This window comes from Meles meles, chromosome 7 (assembly GCF_922984935.1).
Source record: "Meles meles chromosome 7, mMelMel3.1 paternal haplotype, whole genome shotgun sequence".
NCBI classification, from domain to species: domain Eukaryota; kingdom Metazoa; phylum Chordata; class Mammalia; order Carnivora; family Mustelidae; genus Meles; species Meles meles.
The window spans coordinates 131,524,321-131,541,988 of record NC_060072.1 but is presented as its reverse complement, the minus strand read 5'-3'; the positions used below and the strand labels follow the sequence as shown (position 1 = coordinate 131,541,988).

The 17,668-nt window shown below is 36.1% G+C and overlaps 1 protein-coding gene across 11 annotated transcripts in view; it reads right to left on the bottom strand.

Moving 5' to 3' along the window:
• Positions 1-17,668, bottom strand: part of MLLT10 (MLLT10 histone lysine methyltransferase DOT1L cofactor) — a 244,978-nt gene that overhangs the window by 10,592 nt on the left and 216,718 nt on the right. For all 11 annotated transcript variants that reach the window (XM_046010903.1, XM_046010902.1, XM_046010901.1 and 8 more), the window contains 6 exons: positions 8,467-8,584; positions 7,060-7,132; positions 4,164-4,318; positions 1,726-1,914; positions 1,210-1,298; positions 717-1,078 (listed from right to left, as the gene is read on the bottom strand). In XM_046010903.1, the coding sequence (XP_045866859.1) occupies positions 717-1,078; positions 1,210-1,298; positions 1,726-1,914; positions 4,164-4,318; positions 7,060-7,132; positions 8,467-8,584 (986 nt within the window). The remainder of the gene's footprint in view (positions 1-716; positions 1,079-1,209; positions 1,299-1,725; positions 1,915-4,163; positions 4,319-7,059; positions 7,133-8,466; positions 8,585-17,668) is intronic.

Genomic DNA, 17,668 nt, shown 5'->3' with positions numbered 1-17,668 from the left:
AACCCACACTAAATAACACGTATATAAAACAAGGAAAAATCCCAACTACTAATTGACTTGACCTAACCTTTTTTTAATGGTCCCAATGGAGAGTAAAATTAAACACCAAAGAAAAGGGAGCCAGAAAAATAGTTTACTAGTGTCCATTGCAAATCCATTTAAAACAATTTATTCCTCAAATGTATGTCCAGTAACAACATGGCTTTAATCCCCTTATTTTGAATAAACAGTCAAATGAAAGTCCAGTACCATGAAACAATTTCACTCACAGGAAATTCAAGATCATTTGATATAGGCACTGATTCCTGTATCAAAATCCTTAATTATAAAATTAGCAGAACTGCATAGCTGAATTCTGAGAAATCAATATTCACTCATATGTGATCCTCATTACAATATTCTTTTTCTTCAAAATGTAGGATACATGAAGATAATATACAAGGGGAGGTAACAGATCAAGAATGAAATTTTTAGCACAGAATACATTTAATGCTTTATTACTAAAAGTGATTTAGCTTTGTTTTAATTTGAATTAGGTAAATTTCAAACATAAATGGCTCTCAAAGTAATACACTTAATCTAAAAGTTTGCTAGTTTTCATTTCTTGTTGATTACATCTACAAGAAGCACATTAAAAAACCCCAATCTGAAAGCATGGACAATACTGGTACTCTGTTGCACTCAAGAACCCAAAAGAGATTTAGTGAGTTTCTTACCTGTTCGTCAGTGTAGCTGGCATTGGATGTGTTGCATTAGGTGGTACAGTTGTATGGGTGAGGGGGGTAGGGTTCTGGGATATTGTGACAGGGGTCTGAATAACCCCATTTAAAGCTCCTACAATGCCATTAATTGCCAGTTGGTTACCTGGCAAAGCTCCAATTATTCCACCCACTGCAGGCACTGCAGGAATGGTGGATGTTACAGTCTGCATTCCGCTAGCCAGTGCCCCCACCGTCACACCATTGACCTGCTGCACTCCACTAACACCCGAGCCCTGCTGCGCTGGACTCTGCCCAGCAGGAGGGGGAGTAGAAAGAGCAGAAGAGCTGCTGGTGCTTTGTCCACTGGAGGTTAAGTCCTAATGTAAGAAAGAACAGAAACTTAAGTCAGAACATAGCAAAACTGTTTAAAATCATCTTAAACCATTTAATTGGTATACTACTGTTCGTAAGAAAAACACAGAAATGAAACTAACCACACCAAAATTACCTGATTTAATACAGGAAGAGAATTATCAGGTAAAAAGCTGTTTCCTAGATGAGGGCTCTTACTGCTGTTCAAGGAATCAGTGGTAGGAGCTAGAATAATAAAAGGCAAAAAGAAACCTATTTACCCTGTTAAATTACATTTTGTGTAAGATTAAAGGCTTATCTAAAAGCTTATCCTGAAGCCCACATTAAAAACACTTAAATATTAAGTCTTGCTATGCTTAATACCAGTTTAAAGGGAAAAATCTATAACTCTATTGAATACCATGGCTTTAAATCAATAAAGAGATCATTATACATTTAAATAACTATTATAGTTAAATTACGTACTAAACAAGTTAGAGCAAATTCAAGCTGATCACGTGACAGATTCTTCATGTTCTTTGAAAATAACCTATCATTCCTTTTCTAACATCTTTATGTAACTGGTAACTAGTTATTATTCACTTATTATGAGAAAGATCCTAAAAGTCTATCCTACTTTCATTAGATATGCAATAAATACTTTCATACTTACCATTCTGTGCTGAAAATGCATGCATTTGATGAGATGGACTAGGATTTGTTGTTATTGTTGGAAAAGGCACTGAGAGCTGTGCATTCAATAACTGAAGACGTTCCTTTTTGGCTGTCAAGTTTTTAATCTGCTCTTCCAATCTCCGATTTTCAACTTGAAGTTGGTGTAATGACTTCAGCATTCCCAAAACTAGCAAACATTTGCATGGTTTTAATAAAGATAAGTTCCTACACACGACTACGTATTTTACAGACCTAAGTGTCAGTAACTTTAAAAATAAGTTAAATAGGAGAGTAGAAATTCTATAAAGCATTTTCAAATCACTAGGTTTAGTTTCTAAATTTATATGTTATACAAATATACCACAATATTTTATGTATATATAAGTATAAAGGGATACTGGTCCTAGATGTACCTTCTGGAAACTTTGTTGCCACATATCAAAAAACCCACCCATCTGGTCTAGGTACTTTTCATTCTCAAAGAAAAATGATGACATTTTATTTTCACCAAAATAAAAACCTAATTAAAAATTCAAAGTGCCTGCCATCAGTTTTCGTTAAAATCATATTTAAAATGGGGACGAGTCATACCAATATCCTTTCCCACAATAAAGAGTTATTTGTGCTGCCTGGTCAAGCTAAGCGTGCCTCCCTAGAGGGGTGAGAGGCCGCCCAGCCCCGCCGCCCTGCCGCCGCCCGGCCTGCGGATCCGCATATCGCCCAGCAGGGAGCAGTGTGCGCGCACCACAGCACCCACGCTGGGCTCCCAGAGAACCGATCATCTGTAACCAGGCAGTTTCTGTCCTGCCTCATCACCTCAAATACAGTTTCAGTTCCTTCCACAACTCGGGACTTCTCAACTGACAACACTAAATAGTTCTGCCAGGGTGATGGACACTTTAAAAGTTCTACGTACACATATTAAAAAGTTGTATTTGTTTAACATGCCCTAAGGGCCTTCAAAAGACACAAGGGAGATGGTACAGACATATATGGTCATTTCCCAAGGATTTAACTTTTATCCCCTCCTCTTCAAGATGCTACACAGAAACCCTCAGTGTACCCAAAATGAGATGCAATAAGATGAAGCTAAACCTGTCCTCCAGCTATCATGTTTAAAGGATTATCCTGGCATGAATTTCCTCACAATTAGCATTTTTCCAGCAAGGCACCATTCATAAAACAAAACAAAACACACCAAAAAAAACCCCTAAAATACCAATTTACAGCACTTGTCTACTAACAACAAAAATTTTTGTTTTGATACAATAAAGCAATAAAAGCCTATATCCCAAAATGATAAAAACTGCCCATTTTATCCCCCCAAAACATATATCCTTTAACATGAGGCCACTTCCCCAGCTCATTGCCACTTAGAGTAACTTTGCTCTTTTTGGCATTTTTCAACCATCATCCTAATATTAACATTGAAAAATACTAAATATGTATAAATTAGCAATTCTTATTCTTTTTCATCTAAATTAATAAATTAAGAAGACGGTTGGCATACTTGACTATATACGTTTTTATTTTTACATTTTCAAAACTACTTCTAGGTGCAGGGAGAAGGAGCAGAGGGAGAGGGAAAGAGAATCTTAAGCAGAATCACCAATGAGCGAGGAGTCTGACGTGGGGCTTGACATCACGACCTTGAGGATCACGACCTGACTTGAAACCAAGAGTGGGACACTCAACCGAGTGAGCCACCCAGGCACTCCTGACTAAATGCAATTTTTTTAAATGAATTCTCCAAAGGTAAGCCAAGTTTTCTTCAATTAAGCTAAGAGAAGATATGACTCATGTATTTTAGTAAAATTTAAAAATTGGTAAGAACAGGGGCAGTCGCCTGGGTGGCTGTTGTTAGGCATCTGCCTTTGGCTCAGGTCTGATCCTGGGGTCCTGGTATCAAGCCCCACACTGGGCTCCATGTTCAGCGGGACGCCTGCTTGTCCCTCTCCCACTCCCCTGCTTGTGTTCCCTCTCTCTCTCTCTGTCAAATAAATAAATAATTTTTTAAAAAGTTTAAAAATTCGTAAGAACAAAGTACCAATATTAAAATAATTCAAAACAGTAAGAATAACCACTGAACAGATAAGTGTACTGTGAGCAGCTAGGCAATGCTCTTCACAGTTTTTATGCCATTTAATATCCAAAACAACACTGTGCTATAGGTATATTATTATTCCCACTATACAAATGGGAGATAATGTACACATTAGGGAACTTGCCCTAGACCCTAGCGTTAGTAACAGGTAAATATAAGACCAGTGGTAAAATCGTAGAATCTGTTCTATTAAAACACTACAGTACACTTTCTTGCCATATTATATAAAACACATTTCATAATTTCACTACTATTGATGAAATGTGACTACTGCATCTATCTATCTGTCTGTCTGTCCATCCATCTTTTAAAGACATGAAAAGAATACTTACTGTCACTGGGAGTACCCTGTTCTAATAAGAACTGCTGTCCTTCACTCCACTGCCTCTCCAAAAGCTGTTCTATGCTGGCTGCTACTGGAGGCAGATTTTCCAAACTGCTGTTGACTGGTTGATCATAGCGAATTTGTAAGCTGCTTACAGGAGATCTGTTGAAAATATTAATTCTCAGTTTAAACAGAAAGAGAGTACATTCACATTTCTCACCTTATGCTGACCCTTTCCCTGTAAAGTCTTCTAACTCCAGGCTGCCTACACTGAAGAATGATAAAACCATAATCCACCCTAAAATTGAGTAATTACCATTCTTCCTCCCCAAATTATAAAATCAGGGGAATAGCTAGCTATTCTCGGTAATTAAAACCACTAGAAAATAAAAACAACCCCCTCAATAATCTCTGAAATAGGCTGTAAAAGAACCTGATATAGCTTTAGATAAAAGGGGGAAAGACAGTATTAGAAAACTTGAAAATAAATAGCCAGAAGAGATGAGTTCCACCATTCTGCTTTAATACACAAAATACCAAGAGTAAAACTGTGCAATTATAATAATGTAGAAGGCATTTTATTTTACAACCAACAGAATCTCAAGTATTAGTAAAAAGAAATTTTTAATAATATTGAAGTACCCTTTTGTTATAAAGTCAAAAATACAGATTTTCTAGTATTGACAGGATTAAGGAACATTAGCAAGATTAAAGTAATTTTTATTTGAACCCTCTATACAAATTTTTCTAAAATGCCTTGGATCTGTTCTTCAAGTGGCAATAACTTAAGTCTTCCAAAACAAGTATTACTTATATTGAGATGAACATGTAATGTTCTCTCATCCTTTGTTTTAAATTCGTAAATGTGGCCATTTCTGCTCTCCAGCCTCCATGCTAACATAGTACATTAGTAAAGGGCTTTAGGCTTTCCAATGTGTTTCCATATAATTAATTATCTCATATGATCTTCGTAAACAGCCTCATGAGAAGTCAAAACCTGGTTATTGGTTCCATTTCCATATGAGGAAAACAGATGAGGTTTTAGTGACTTGTGCAAAGATACACTGCTGGGCAGAGCTGGACGCAGCTCAGGTGTTCTAACAGCCCACTAGTGTTCTGCCACTGCCTCAGTGTGCTTCTCTACTAAATCTCCTTCAACAACAAGTTAAACAAATGAGGTTTTTTTATTCCTCAAGTAAACATCACGTGCTCCATACAGCTGACCATCCCTCTCCAAATAGTACATTATGCCAAGATAATTTAGGTTATTACCTTTCAGGCTGATTTTTAAAGGGTAATATAAAGTTGGAAATATATGCTAAAAATAATTTGGTAAAATTTATTGCTTTAAATGTTTTATCCATTTACCTAATGAAAAACTAAGGACTATGCTAAGCAAAGTAACACTGAGGGATCTTGCAAAATTTCTGGGTAGCTCCTATGATATCTTAAGTTTAAGAGGGGAATACAGAAATGCTTCCTCCACTAAACATATGAGCAAAAGTCCATTAGTTTTCTTCTATGAAAAGAATAAAATAGTACAGAAATAATCATAGCATAAAATTATAGATCAGTTGATGTTAATCAGTGTGTACTTCAGATTCCTAGTTGGAAAAGAAGGAATATTTCATTTCCTCCAGAAATCAATTAGGAAAAATAATACTACTTTTAGGTCACCCAGAAATGTTATAGGAAAAGACACTACTGGATGTACCACTAGAAAATACCAAAATTAGAGGTTACTGAACCAATGTAATGAATGATAAAGATGTTCCTTAAGACATTACCAATATGTGAGCAATATAACAACAGATATTAATGGTATCCTTGCATAAAAATCTTAATTTTTAACAGACTTTTTGAGTTCCCACAGTTGAAAAATGTTCATTTCTCACAGTGGAAAAAAGACTCTAGAATGGGCTTTTACCTCCTGTTCTCCATTCTCACCTAGTCTAACCATGCTTGAGGCAGAGTTTACAAAATCAAAGAGCAGAGAGAAAACAAACTGGAAGAAGGTATAGATGTTGAAATTAGAAGACAATTAATAAAAAGAGAGCCACCGCCTAAAGTTCCATTGTTTTCTATAAATCGATACAACATTCCCTTCTGCCATACTCCCCACTGAGAACAGAAGATGTGGGCACTTAGACTGTCAGAGAAATTCAACCCTTCACGTAGAACTCTGGTAAGAATTCTGCTAACAGAATAACCTTACATACATTACATAAGATACCTAAATTCTATCCTAATAGTATTTACGGCCAATTCACAGAATAATGTAATAATCTGTTATAGTTAGATTCAAACAATTTTAGGAGCTAGAGAGTTTTTTTTCAAAAGTTTATTTTTTTCTTAGTAAACTCCACACCTAATTGGAACTCAAACTTACAACCCCAACATCAAGAGCTGAATGCTCTTCTGACTAAGCCAACCAGGTACCCCAAGAACAGAGGGATTTTTACAAATGAGCCCCAAGAACTAGGAACTAGAGATCAAAGGGTTAAGTGCATTGCCCACGACAGAGCTAAAACTGGAACCCAAAGTTGAAAGTCTTGAGTATTCCACCTTTAAGAGGTTTAAAGACTACTTCATGACCAAAAAGAATTAGCCAAATTAATGTATTTAATAGTACCAGCAGCTAAATATACAAATGATAAAAACAAGAGAGTTGAAACTCACTGGAAATCTAAGAAAAGGGATGTCTTCTGAAAAGCTTAGAAATCTAACCATGTGTTTAATATTCAAATTAATTTAGAATCATTTTTCTTGACAGTCCAGACATGCTTCTTATCTACAGAATGCTTTTACAGCTTCACAACTGTACGCTCTGATTCGAGATAAAGAAGTTCCCAAATCTCGAAATGTTTCCTTTGCCTATACTGGGCAGAGTAAATAATGCTTACCGTGGTGAGAGACTTCCTCGGGGTGAGCTTCCTCTGCCAACAAGGCTGCGGCTATTGTCTCCAAGATCTTGATCTGCAGTGTAAATATTTCATAGCTGATAAAGTGACTCTCACTAGATAAGAGGTTTTAAGCTCTTGCCCTGATTTTTCCTAAAACATACATAAAACCTTTACCACTATCTTTGCAGTTACTACGAAAGTAGAAGATCTAGTATGTTGCTAGTTCAGAACTGCTGAACTGTGGCATGTAAGGCGTTGTCTCTACATGTTTTTGTGGGTGTAGAAGGCCATGGATTATGTTCTGTTCTTTCATTCCTTTCAATTTTACAGCACAGAAGCGTGGTATGCATTTGCAGTACCCTCCCCTCAGCCACTTTTAATTTCTACGGTTAAAGTAATGAATCACAGCTGTGGACAGCTAATCTGTATGCTTATCACAGCAAATCCTTATGCTTTGTATTTTTTAACACTTTGCATCCCAAGACAAGTCATAAAATGCATAATGTCTTACACAGAGCCACACACCGTAACTAAAATTACATATATTACATGGATCCTCACACCAAGAATAAAATCGAACACCAAAAATTTAAGTTGATAAAAATAAGTAGGAATAGTCTGTACTTAAAAGGGAAAAAAATAATTTCTTCAAAATAATTCTCAGGTAACACCGAATATCTCTGCTTGAAAAGTAACTTGTATTTCTCCTACAGTCAGTTCCTTCTAAAATCACCCTATCTGGCCTCTTTCAAGGTTGTCCTCCCCTTATTCTAAGGCAGGTAACCTCTGACCCTTAAAGGGTAAAGACATGACTGATCCATTCTTGGTGAACTGCTAAACCCATTCCCTTCCCCCAAAGAGGCATGACTACTTGGACATGTCAACAAATCCTTAAGGATGGAATGAAACAAAGCAAATCCAGTGGCTCATTAAAACAGTACAAGAGGCAAATGCTACAAAATGTCAACTGGTAAAAATTCACAGGATTACTAAACACTGTAGAAATTCTCTAACAGGATTTTTTTAAACCAAGTTTGTGTAATGCAATTTCATGAATTATGCAAATAAAGGTTTAGGCTATTCACAGAAAAGCCTAGTGTTATGTTACTTTCATTGCACAGAACTGAGAACTGAACACATCAATCACAAAAGTCACAGGAGACATTGTTGCATTCCTGCCTGCTGATGGCTCTGCTTAAACATTTACATTTCAGACGGTAAAAAAGCACATCACTGTTTTGTAGCACAGCACACTATTTACTTCCAACTGTGGTGGGGGGGCGGTGGGGGGGGGCAGCACAATCCTATATTAACCACACCTTTAGACTTTTCAAATAAAAATGAGCCAATGGTGGGGGTGAGGGGAAATTACATTGGGGGAGAATTTAGAAATTCTTGAAAACCTACCTGTTTGATTGTTTTCAGACTGAACTATAAGAGCTGCCATTGATGAACTTGGATTTAATCTACTGCCATACATATGAGATGGTGCCTGACTAAGAGAAGATCCAGACAGTGTATTTGCCTAAATGAAAAGAATTACAAAGATAAATGAATTGTATTTGAAAATCTCTTCATATTTTTCCTCTAACAGACCTAGTAACTATTTTTGCCAACCTAAGAATATATGCAAACATTCCTAACTTTCTGAAGAGCAGGTTTCATTCTTGTTTTATCACTCCAACACTTCAATTTTTGAAGTTACATAATTCCAAATTAAAAACATAAAGACTGGCACAAGGTTATTCTTGCTTTAATTTCAAAGTATCTAGTCACTAACAAAACCCAATGGCATGGTTACCACGTGACCATATGACTATTTAATCTTATTAAACCATTTACAAAATAAGGGCAGGTAGACAACAGATGTCTAACAAATGCCTCAGTCTCTTACATCACAGGCTGGTGAAGGAGGTCAAAAGGTCCAATTTCTACTTCTAGTATTTTAACTACAAAGAGCAATATTTCCATTGCTTAACTCTGTCATTAGTAAAACCTGCACACTATTCTGTTACTTCCTATTTTGATAGACTTGGAAGCCTGCTGCTTTTTCTGTTTTGTTTTGTTTTTATTTTAAAAGAAAGCAAACAGGCATCACAAGTATGTTTTCTATACAATGCAGAGCTCAACGAATCACAGCTTTGCCCTGACCCCATATAAGGCACTGTCTTTTTGGCAGGAAGCCAGCTCCACTAACTGGAGAGCTGGTCCAAAGTTTGTAATTCATTCATGTTGCTAACCACAATTCTGAAGGCCTCTACTGGGACTTGTGCCAAACAAGTGAAAATGAACCCTTAAACAGATGAAGCTAAGGAGGCTGGCCAAAGTCTTGCGTAATCCAATGTAATAAAAATGCCTTCTTTGATGTGAATACTTTCTCCCACTTTCTAAGAATATTATAACCTTAAAATGTGGCATTTTGGGAGCAAATCTCTTGTACACAAAATACTGTTTCTCAAAGAAAGTTATTATTAGCCTGAAATACTTTTCAGATTTAACAGAACCACAAATTTTTAAAGTAGACTTCGTATTCTTTTTCATGAATGAAATCAAACTTAAGTTTTATAAAAACGGAATCACTGTACAGTTATTTCAGAAGAGAACTGTGGAAAATAATTTCCAAGGATTGAAGCACTTCTAATATAAAGAAGCTGAATAACAGCAAAACAAAAGACAGGGGACACTCCAACCTGTACACTTGCACACAGGAGACCAAGACAACACAGTGGCTATAACGAGCAAAATAATACAGAGAATAAACTGTGTTTCTGGAAAGACTCAGACCCTGACATTATACTTACTGGGCATGAAAATTGGACTTTACAATTCACAGAAATAGTCTGTGATGCAGAATCCTGCCCTTGTTTTCCATTGTTTGAAAGGGTGTATTTTCTAGTTCATTCTTCCATGTCTAAGTTTAATTAGTCAATTTTCGGTTTCATTTTTCCTCTTATTAAAGATGTGTATAGAAACTCAGTAAGTTTATACTATAAAGTCTTGTTTAACAATCACTTAGCCCTCAGTAAAAGGTAAGGCATAATTTTAACCTCAAGATCACACTAGACATTTACCATGTATTTAGTAGTATAGCACACTAAAAAAGCATAGCATACTTAATTCATAAATGGAAATATACTTAAGATTTTTTTACATCTCCAGAAGTCAACTACCTGGAAATTTTGGCTATTCATTAAATAACCTAGGGTAAGAAAAATCACCAAACAGACAAACAGAAAGACCAGATGTTACCAGTCCCATGTGTAAACATCTCAGGTACCATGTACTTAAAAATATCCTTTGCAGACCCAATTTGCTCTTACTCTAGATATAATTCTACAAAGATCAAGTAAGCATATAAAAGATTAGAAGCAGAAAATTAATTAGAAAGAGGAAGAAAAGTCAGCTCTTGAGACATTTGTTGGCAGCAGGAATCAACAGCTAACAGTATGAGAAAAGAGAGAAAAATACGGCCAAGAGTGAGAGCACATTCCAGAGTGCTGCTGAGGTCGTGCTCAAAGAACACGGAGCGCTAAATGCCTTAGCATCTGTACCTTAGCCTTCTGACTCTCCTTTTTCATGCAGTCATCTATAATGGTTGAAACATAACTAGTATTACACCAGTTGGACCACTTTTTTAGTTCCAATTATCAGTTTTATGAGCTGTCTTAGTCTCTTGATAAGAAAGAAAAAATCCTACTCCTCAGAAAAACACTTTTTCAGCAAGAGCGGTTTCTGCAAGGGCTTTCTATTTATCCTTATCAGTTTCACATTTTTTGATGTAGTCTTTAAATTATCTTAGTTACTCTATCACAAATTAGCCCACCATACTAAAAGATCAAAATGCGAAGCAGTACTACATAATAACTGATTTGCATAATGACTATCATCAAGAAGAAGATAAATCATCTTTAGCATATTTCCAAAAAACAAAAGTCTATATTTTATACAGGTGCCAGGCAAAAATAAAATTAATAATAAAATAAAAACCTAAAATGGGAATGCAGTCTTCATTATCCTAAATGGCCAATTACTCAAATTCCTGAATGAGTAAAAATTATCAGTAGTTAGTTTTTAAGAAATTATTGCATTTATTGAAACCAGAAACTCTGGAAAGAGGTTAAAAGTTATTAATTTTATCAGGTAGCATTTCATGGTGTAGTAAAACTTTTAAAGCATTAAACATTAAAACTCAAGTCCTTAACCTCACTTTAACTGGTAACATGAGTTACTAAAGAATCCACAAATGTCTGACACTGCTTAGTCAATACTTCTGAAATGATGTTTATAATGTTTAATGTTGGGAGCCCATGATACCTCTGTTGTCACCTCAGGGCCAAGACACCCGCATCAGTTCAGTGAAAAATTTACAACTACTTAGATGCAATGAAGAAAAGAGTATGGGACAATGGGGTGGGGAGGGTGACTTACTGAGGAAAGCATACACAAAATGTCAGACATTTTGTAGACCCCAAAATTCCTGTCTTTAATAAGTGAAAGCACTAAGATTCTAGGGGATAGAAGGAATTCCATGTGAATCTAAAGAAACACTGGTTAAGAAGCACAGAGGTCACTGAAGGCTCTCATTGTAAGAGAAATCTGGAATAAAGGAAACAATATACACACACACTTGGGAAATAAATTTTTAAAAGTGCACTGAAAGCCAATGACTAATACACCATAAGTAGGCTCCAGAAGACCTGGTATAAAAGATTCTTTTTGCAGAGAAGTACCCACCTTAGGACACTTGAATTTTATCTTGCCCAGGTAAGGAGAATGGCTACTAAGGGGGGCAGAGATCCTCCTTGAATCTCCTAGCACTATTAAGAATATGAGTTGTTAACTCTGGGGAGACTGAGTGAAGGATATCCAGGATACATGTGAACGCTACTACTTCTCCAACTTTTCTATATACTTCTATAATTTAGAATAAGAACTTTAAAAAAAAAAAAAGACTATGGGGCATCTAGGCAGCTCATTTGGTTAAGCATGTGACGTCGGCTCAGATCATGATCTCAGGATCCTGGGATTGAGCTCCAAGTCAGGCTCCTAGCTCAGCGGGGAGTCTGCTTCTCCCTCTGCCTTCCCCTGCTTACACTTTCTCTCTCAAATAAATAAAAATAAAATCTTAAAAACAAACTTGTTACTTAATTGTGTCCCACTGAAATCATATCATCTACTCAACACATGAAAACAGGTGTTAGGTTGGATAAAGATAAAAATATTTAAGAAATATTGTAAGTACATATTGCTATAATAAACTTCTGCTTTAACTTCCAATACGTATCTTAGACGTTTTTGTTCCCTTCTCAAGATTAATAATTGAAAGGAACCACTTCCACTCAAGATGTTAAAAACAGGGGCACCTGGGTGGCTCAGTAGGTTAAAGCCTCTGCCTTCTGCTCAGGTCATGATCCTAGGGTCCTGGGATCAAGCCCCGCATTGGGCTCTCTGCTCAGCAGGGAGCCTGCTTTCCCCCCTGCCTCTCTGCCTACTTGTGATCTCTGTCTGTCAAATAAATAAGTAAAATCTTTAAAAAAAAAAAAGATGTTAAAAACAACATTTACTTTAATACTTTAGTAAAAGAGAACGATAATTATTTTACAAGATGGACCCAAAAGCAAGTAGATTAATAATAAATTGAATAATTATTGAGGTAAATTTAAGCCACTTTGGGAGAAAAAAATGCTTAGGTGCCTGAGTCAAACAACCCTAAGCAAATTTAGAATAATTATTATGCTAAAACACAATATATTTAAATTCAAAGCAAATCAAAGAAATTTTGTGTCTCCTAAGTAGATTCACAAACCATATTAAAATATTAACAAGATTAAAATGACATTTCAGCTTTAAATTTCCCATTGATAACAGTTCAGTCCTATATTCCAAATGTCTGCTTATGACCATAGAAGTTTTTTTTATTATTATCTTTTTATTATTTATTTGACAGAGAGAGAGAGAGAGAGCACAAGTAGGCAGAGAGGCAGGCAGAGGGAGGGGGAAGCAGGCTCCCCAGTGAGTGGAGAAGAGAGCCAGATGCGGGGCTCGATCCCAGGACCCTGAGACCGCTCGATCCCAGGACCCTGAGACCATGACCTGAGCTGAAGGCAGAGGCTTATCCCACTGAGCTACACAGAGAAGCTTTTAAAAGAACTCCAGCTGTAGAGTAACTCGACCAAATTCCTAGGCACTTGGCCCCAGTTAGTTGTGGAGGCAAAAAGGTAGGCTAAAGCTGACTGAGTTGAGTATCAGACTTAAAAGTGGACGTTTTCGTTTAGGATTTTTTCCCTCCCTAATGTTGGTAAAGGAAGAATAGTAAAGAATAAACAACAAAAATTAAGTTTGAGAGAACAGAACCTATAAAAACTTCACCTTTGTAAAGTATCACAGAAATACATCATCTAGAGGTAGATATGAAACTTCATACCTTCCTTCATACAGGGAGGGGGTTATAGCAAGCATTTTTTTTTTCTTAAAGATTTAATTTATTTATTTGACAGAGAGTGAGAGATCACAAGTAGGCAGAGAGGCAGGCAGAGAGAGAGGGGGGAGCAGATTCCCTGATGAGCAGAGAGCCTGATGTGGGGCTTGATGTGGGGCTTGATCCCAGGACACCAAGAACATGATCCTAGCTGAAGGCAGACACTTAACCGATTGAGCCACCCAGGCGCCCCTATAGCAAGCATTTTTTTTTTTTTAAGATTTTATTTATTTATTTGACAGACAGAGATCACAAATAGGCAGAGAGGCAGGGAGAGAGAGGGAGAAGCAGGCTCCCTGCTAAGCAGAGAACCCAATGCGGGGCTCGATCCCTGGATCCTGGGATCATGACCTGAGCCGAAGGCAGAGGCAACCCACTGAGCCACCCAGGCGCCTCTCACAAGCATTTTTTTTTTAATATTTTATTTATTTATTTGACAGAGAGAGAGAGACATCACAAGTAGGCAGAGAGGCAGGCAGAGAGAGAGGGAGAAACAGGATCCCCACTGAGCAGAGAGCCCGATGCGGGGCTCGATCCCAGGACTCTGAGATCATGACCTGAGCCGAAGGCAGAGGCTTAAACCACTGAGCCACCCAGGCACCCCCCTCGCAAGCATTTTTTAAATGCACAGTTAACCTGTCAATAAACACTGAAGTCAATCAAACTCTAAAACACAGTAGAGGTGCTTTAGGCATTCCAATCCTGACATAATGACTTAAAAATACATTCTTCCAAAATCTTGTCAGACTCACTGAGTATTACTTTTAAAATTTTCAGTTTCATATATATTCTTAGAAGAGAAAACTTTTCATCATCACTATAGCTGCCATAAATCAAGCTTTCTCACCTTGGGCAAGGTGCTAGCCCTCTCTGTCTTCAATTTCCATGGGTAAAAATAGAACTAATAATAGCACCTATCTCATAAGAATACTGCAAGAATTAACTGAGCTAGTATATAGGGCTCATAAGGAATTCTTTCTACAGGGTAAGCATTCATATTTTAGCTTATTTTAAAAATTATTTTCATATGCTATTATGACTTCCGTATTTTCTATCAACCTTATTAGAGAATATCATCTATTGATTATATTGATATTAACACACCTATATTTCAAAGATTAAAACCTACTTCCTTAAGAAAAACTAGATAGTATACATGTCTCATTATGCAATGATATTTTAATCTATGTATTCTATAACAACATAGCAATATTGAATATATATTGTAGGGATACAAATATTTTAATGATAATTTATATATTTTTTCAATTTGCAAGTACAACTGGACTAGAAAAGTTTCCAGGAAAAATTAGAGAACAATAGAAAGTTTCATATATTCTCCAACTCAATTCAAACTTTGCACTATGAAACATATTCTGATAACAGACCCCATTTCTGTGTCAGCTCCCACCAGTAAGGCTTTAATACTCAGCGTGTGATGAGAGATGAAACCAAGTGTGAACAACTTTCAGGTCCCATGAGTAGGCTGACTGTTAAAGCTGTCAGGTTCAATTGCATCATTCCACATTATTCAATGCCCCAAACTGCTCCCTAATTGTTAGGAGCTTAACGTATTCAAAACCATTGTTTAGGCTAATGCTGAAATGCTTCACAATTGAGTTTCTATAAAGTAGTGGGAGGGATTAAATTGTTGTTAAACCATCACTGAACGCTCATGATTGGACAACAGGACTGTATAGAATAACCAACCAATTCTAAGCAGGTTTCCTAATTGGTTAATACCTAATCAATATATCACCCATCTTTTGCAGAAAAAATTAAGTCCCCTAGGGCCAAAGCAGCTATTGAAATAACTTAAGAACTGGAAAGACCTCAGTCAAAAGCTGAGCCTAAAATAGCTAAAATTCACATATCTATGTTAACATGGAATTATGTATTTTAACAGAAAAATTTTTAATACTATTTTTAGTAAGCAAAGTGCTCTGTACAATTTATCTTACTGGTAAACGGCGGTTTCTGTAACAGCTAAAACTGAGTCCTATAATAACTTTAACATCAGTATAATAACTATTAAACCCGAAGTACTTTATGGTCTACAAAGTACTTACTCTCATTTAAACTTCGTAACATAGGGGTCTTCATAGCAGGTAGGACAGGTATTTGAAGTATTTGGTTTTACATACGAAAAACACTGACACCCACAAATTAAAAAGACCTGTCTACAGCCACAGTAGTAAGCAGCAAAGCTCCTGCGAAACAAGATTTATGACTCAAATTTCTATTTAGCATTGTGTCACACAAATGGACACAGTAAAATTCCTACCAATGTTTTTCAAAGAGAAGCACATCATTGGGAAATTCATTTTTATGGTAATGATTAGTAGACCAGAGATCAGACTCCAGAGTCAGACTGCCTTGTTTCCAAACTTAGTTTCACCACTTACTTACGAGACAAGTGATGTTGCATAGTTAACCTCTTGATCACAAAGCACTTACACAAACTTATTTAGCTCAGAATGTTAACGTCCTTGAAATTACAAGTCATTATGAAATTACTTAAAACATAAAAGATGAAACTTTCATTCTGACCAATCAAGTCAGAATCCTTTGAAGTCAGGTCCATCTACCTGGGAAATTGAAACATTTTCTCAAACAGAATGGAAGTGCAGACATCATCCAAAAGGAAATTGAGGACTACTCCATCTAAGACAACTCCCAACAGGCACACACCCCAAAGTTATCATGCTGGAAAATGAAGTAGTCAAAGCTGACTGAAGTAAAAGTTTCACAGAAATGTGCAAAACGTTAGTCATTAACTGTACATTAAAAATACTTGAAATCTGCAATTACTAAATATCACATAAATTTTTAAAGTTCCTTCATTTATTTTTAAATTTATTTTTTATAATAGTAACACAGAGTAAACAAGGAAGCAGATTACCTACATGAAGACTGTATCCAAAAGCAAAACGCAGAATGCAGAAAATAATGTAACACACAACATTTTCACTACATTCAGTTTTAAGTTTTTCTATTAAGGGAATCATTTTTCAAACAAAAGCACTTGAAATTTCCCAAAAGACAAACGGAATGAATGTAGAACTAGGAGACAGAGTGGAACTTGAAAGGCAAAATGAAAAATTAGTGACACACCTACAGAAACTAATTTATACCTCTAATTATGATGCAAGGGCAGAGCACATCATTTAAAAACAAACAAACAAACAAACACATGGACAGTAGTTCTACTAACAATGTTAAGAAACTATTAACTCCATCGCTGTTATCTGTGAGAGAATAATTATTCTAAAAACAAATATATCAAATAAAACAAAAGGATTTAACACTGAAGAATATAAAACTAGGTTATCAAACATTTTTTAAAGGTTTTTTTTTTCCTTTCAAAATTAGGGCTGCTAAGCATCAATTTTTTCCCTACAATTTTACATGTGTCTCCTTTTTCCCCCATTAAAAGCACAATTCTGTTCTCAGTTTTTAATTTCTATTAAGCTCTTCCTGATCTTACCTCCCTGACCACTTTCCAGGGAACAATTCTTAAGACAGCAAATAAGCCAAACAAGAGGCCTGTCTATCTTACTTAAAAAAATCTAGGCCAGAAAGATCAAGAATGACCTCTGGATTTTCATCCTGCTGGCACCAAGCCAGTCACTAAAAACTACTCTACTTTTGCTAAGTTTTGGGGGAAGTAAGGGAGACAAAACATTATTCAAATTTAACATTTCCATTCTCTGATTTATGTTTTTTAAAATATTTGCTTGCCAGTGTGATGGTTTTTTTAATAACTGTAACAAGACATCTATAATTACATTTTAAATACTGGTAATTTGAATTAACCCACTTATAGCATTGCTAATCAACTACCTATAAAGAAACCCTATTACCTAAACACAATGACTTGTGCAATCTGAAAACAAACAGGGCCTATATGAAAGTTAAACAGAAATAAACTTGTCATTTTGAAGAGAAGATTCAATTACCAAGTACATCACAATTTTAAGAATCCTATCTAAATATTCATTTTATTCTAAATATTTTTGTATCGTTTCCCTTGCACATTGCCTAGAAAATTCACATTTTGCACATTCAATACCAATACTATTGTCTCAGGCAGCTAAATTGAAGTAGTTCTGCACTCAGTTCAACTGAGAG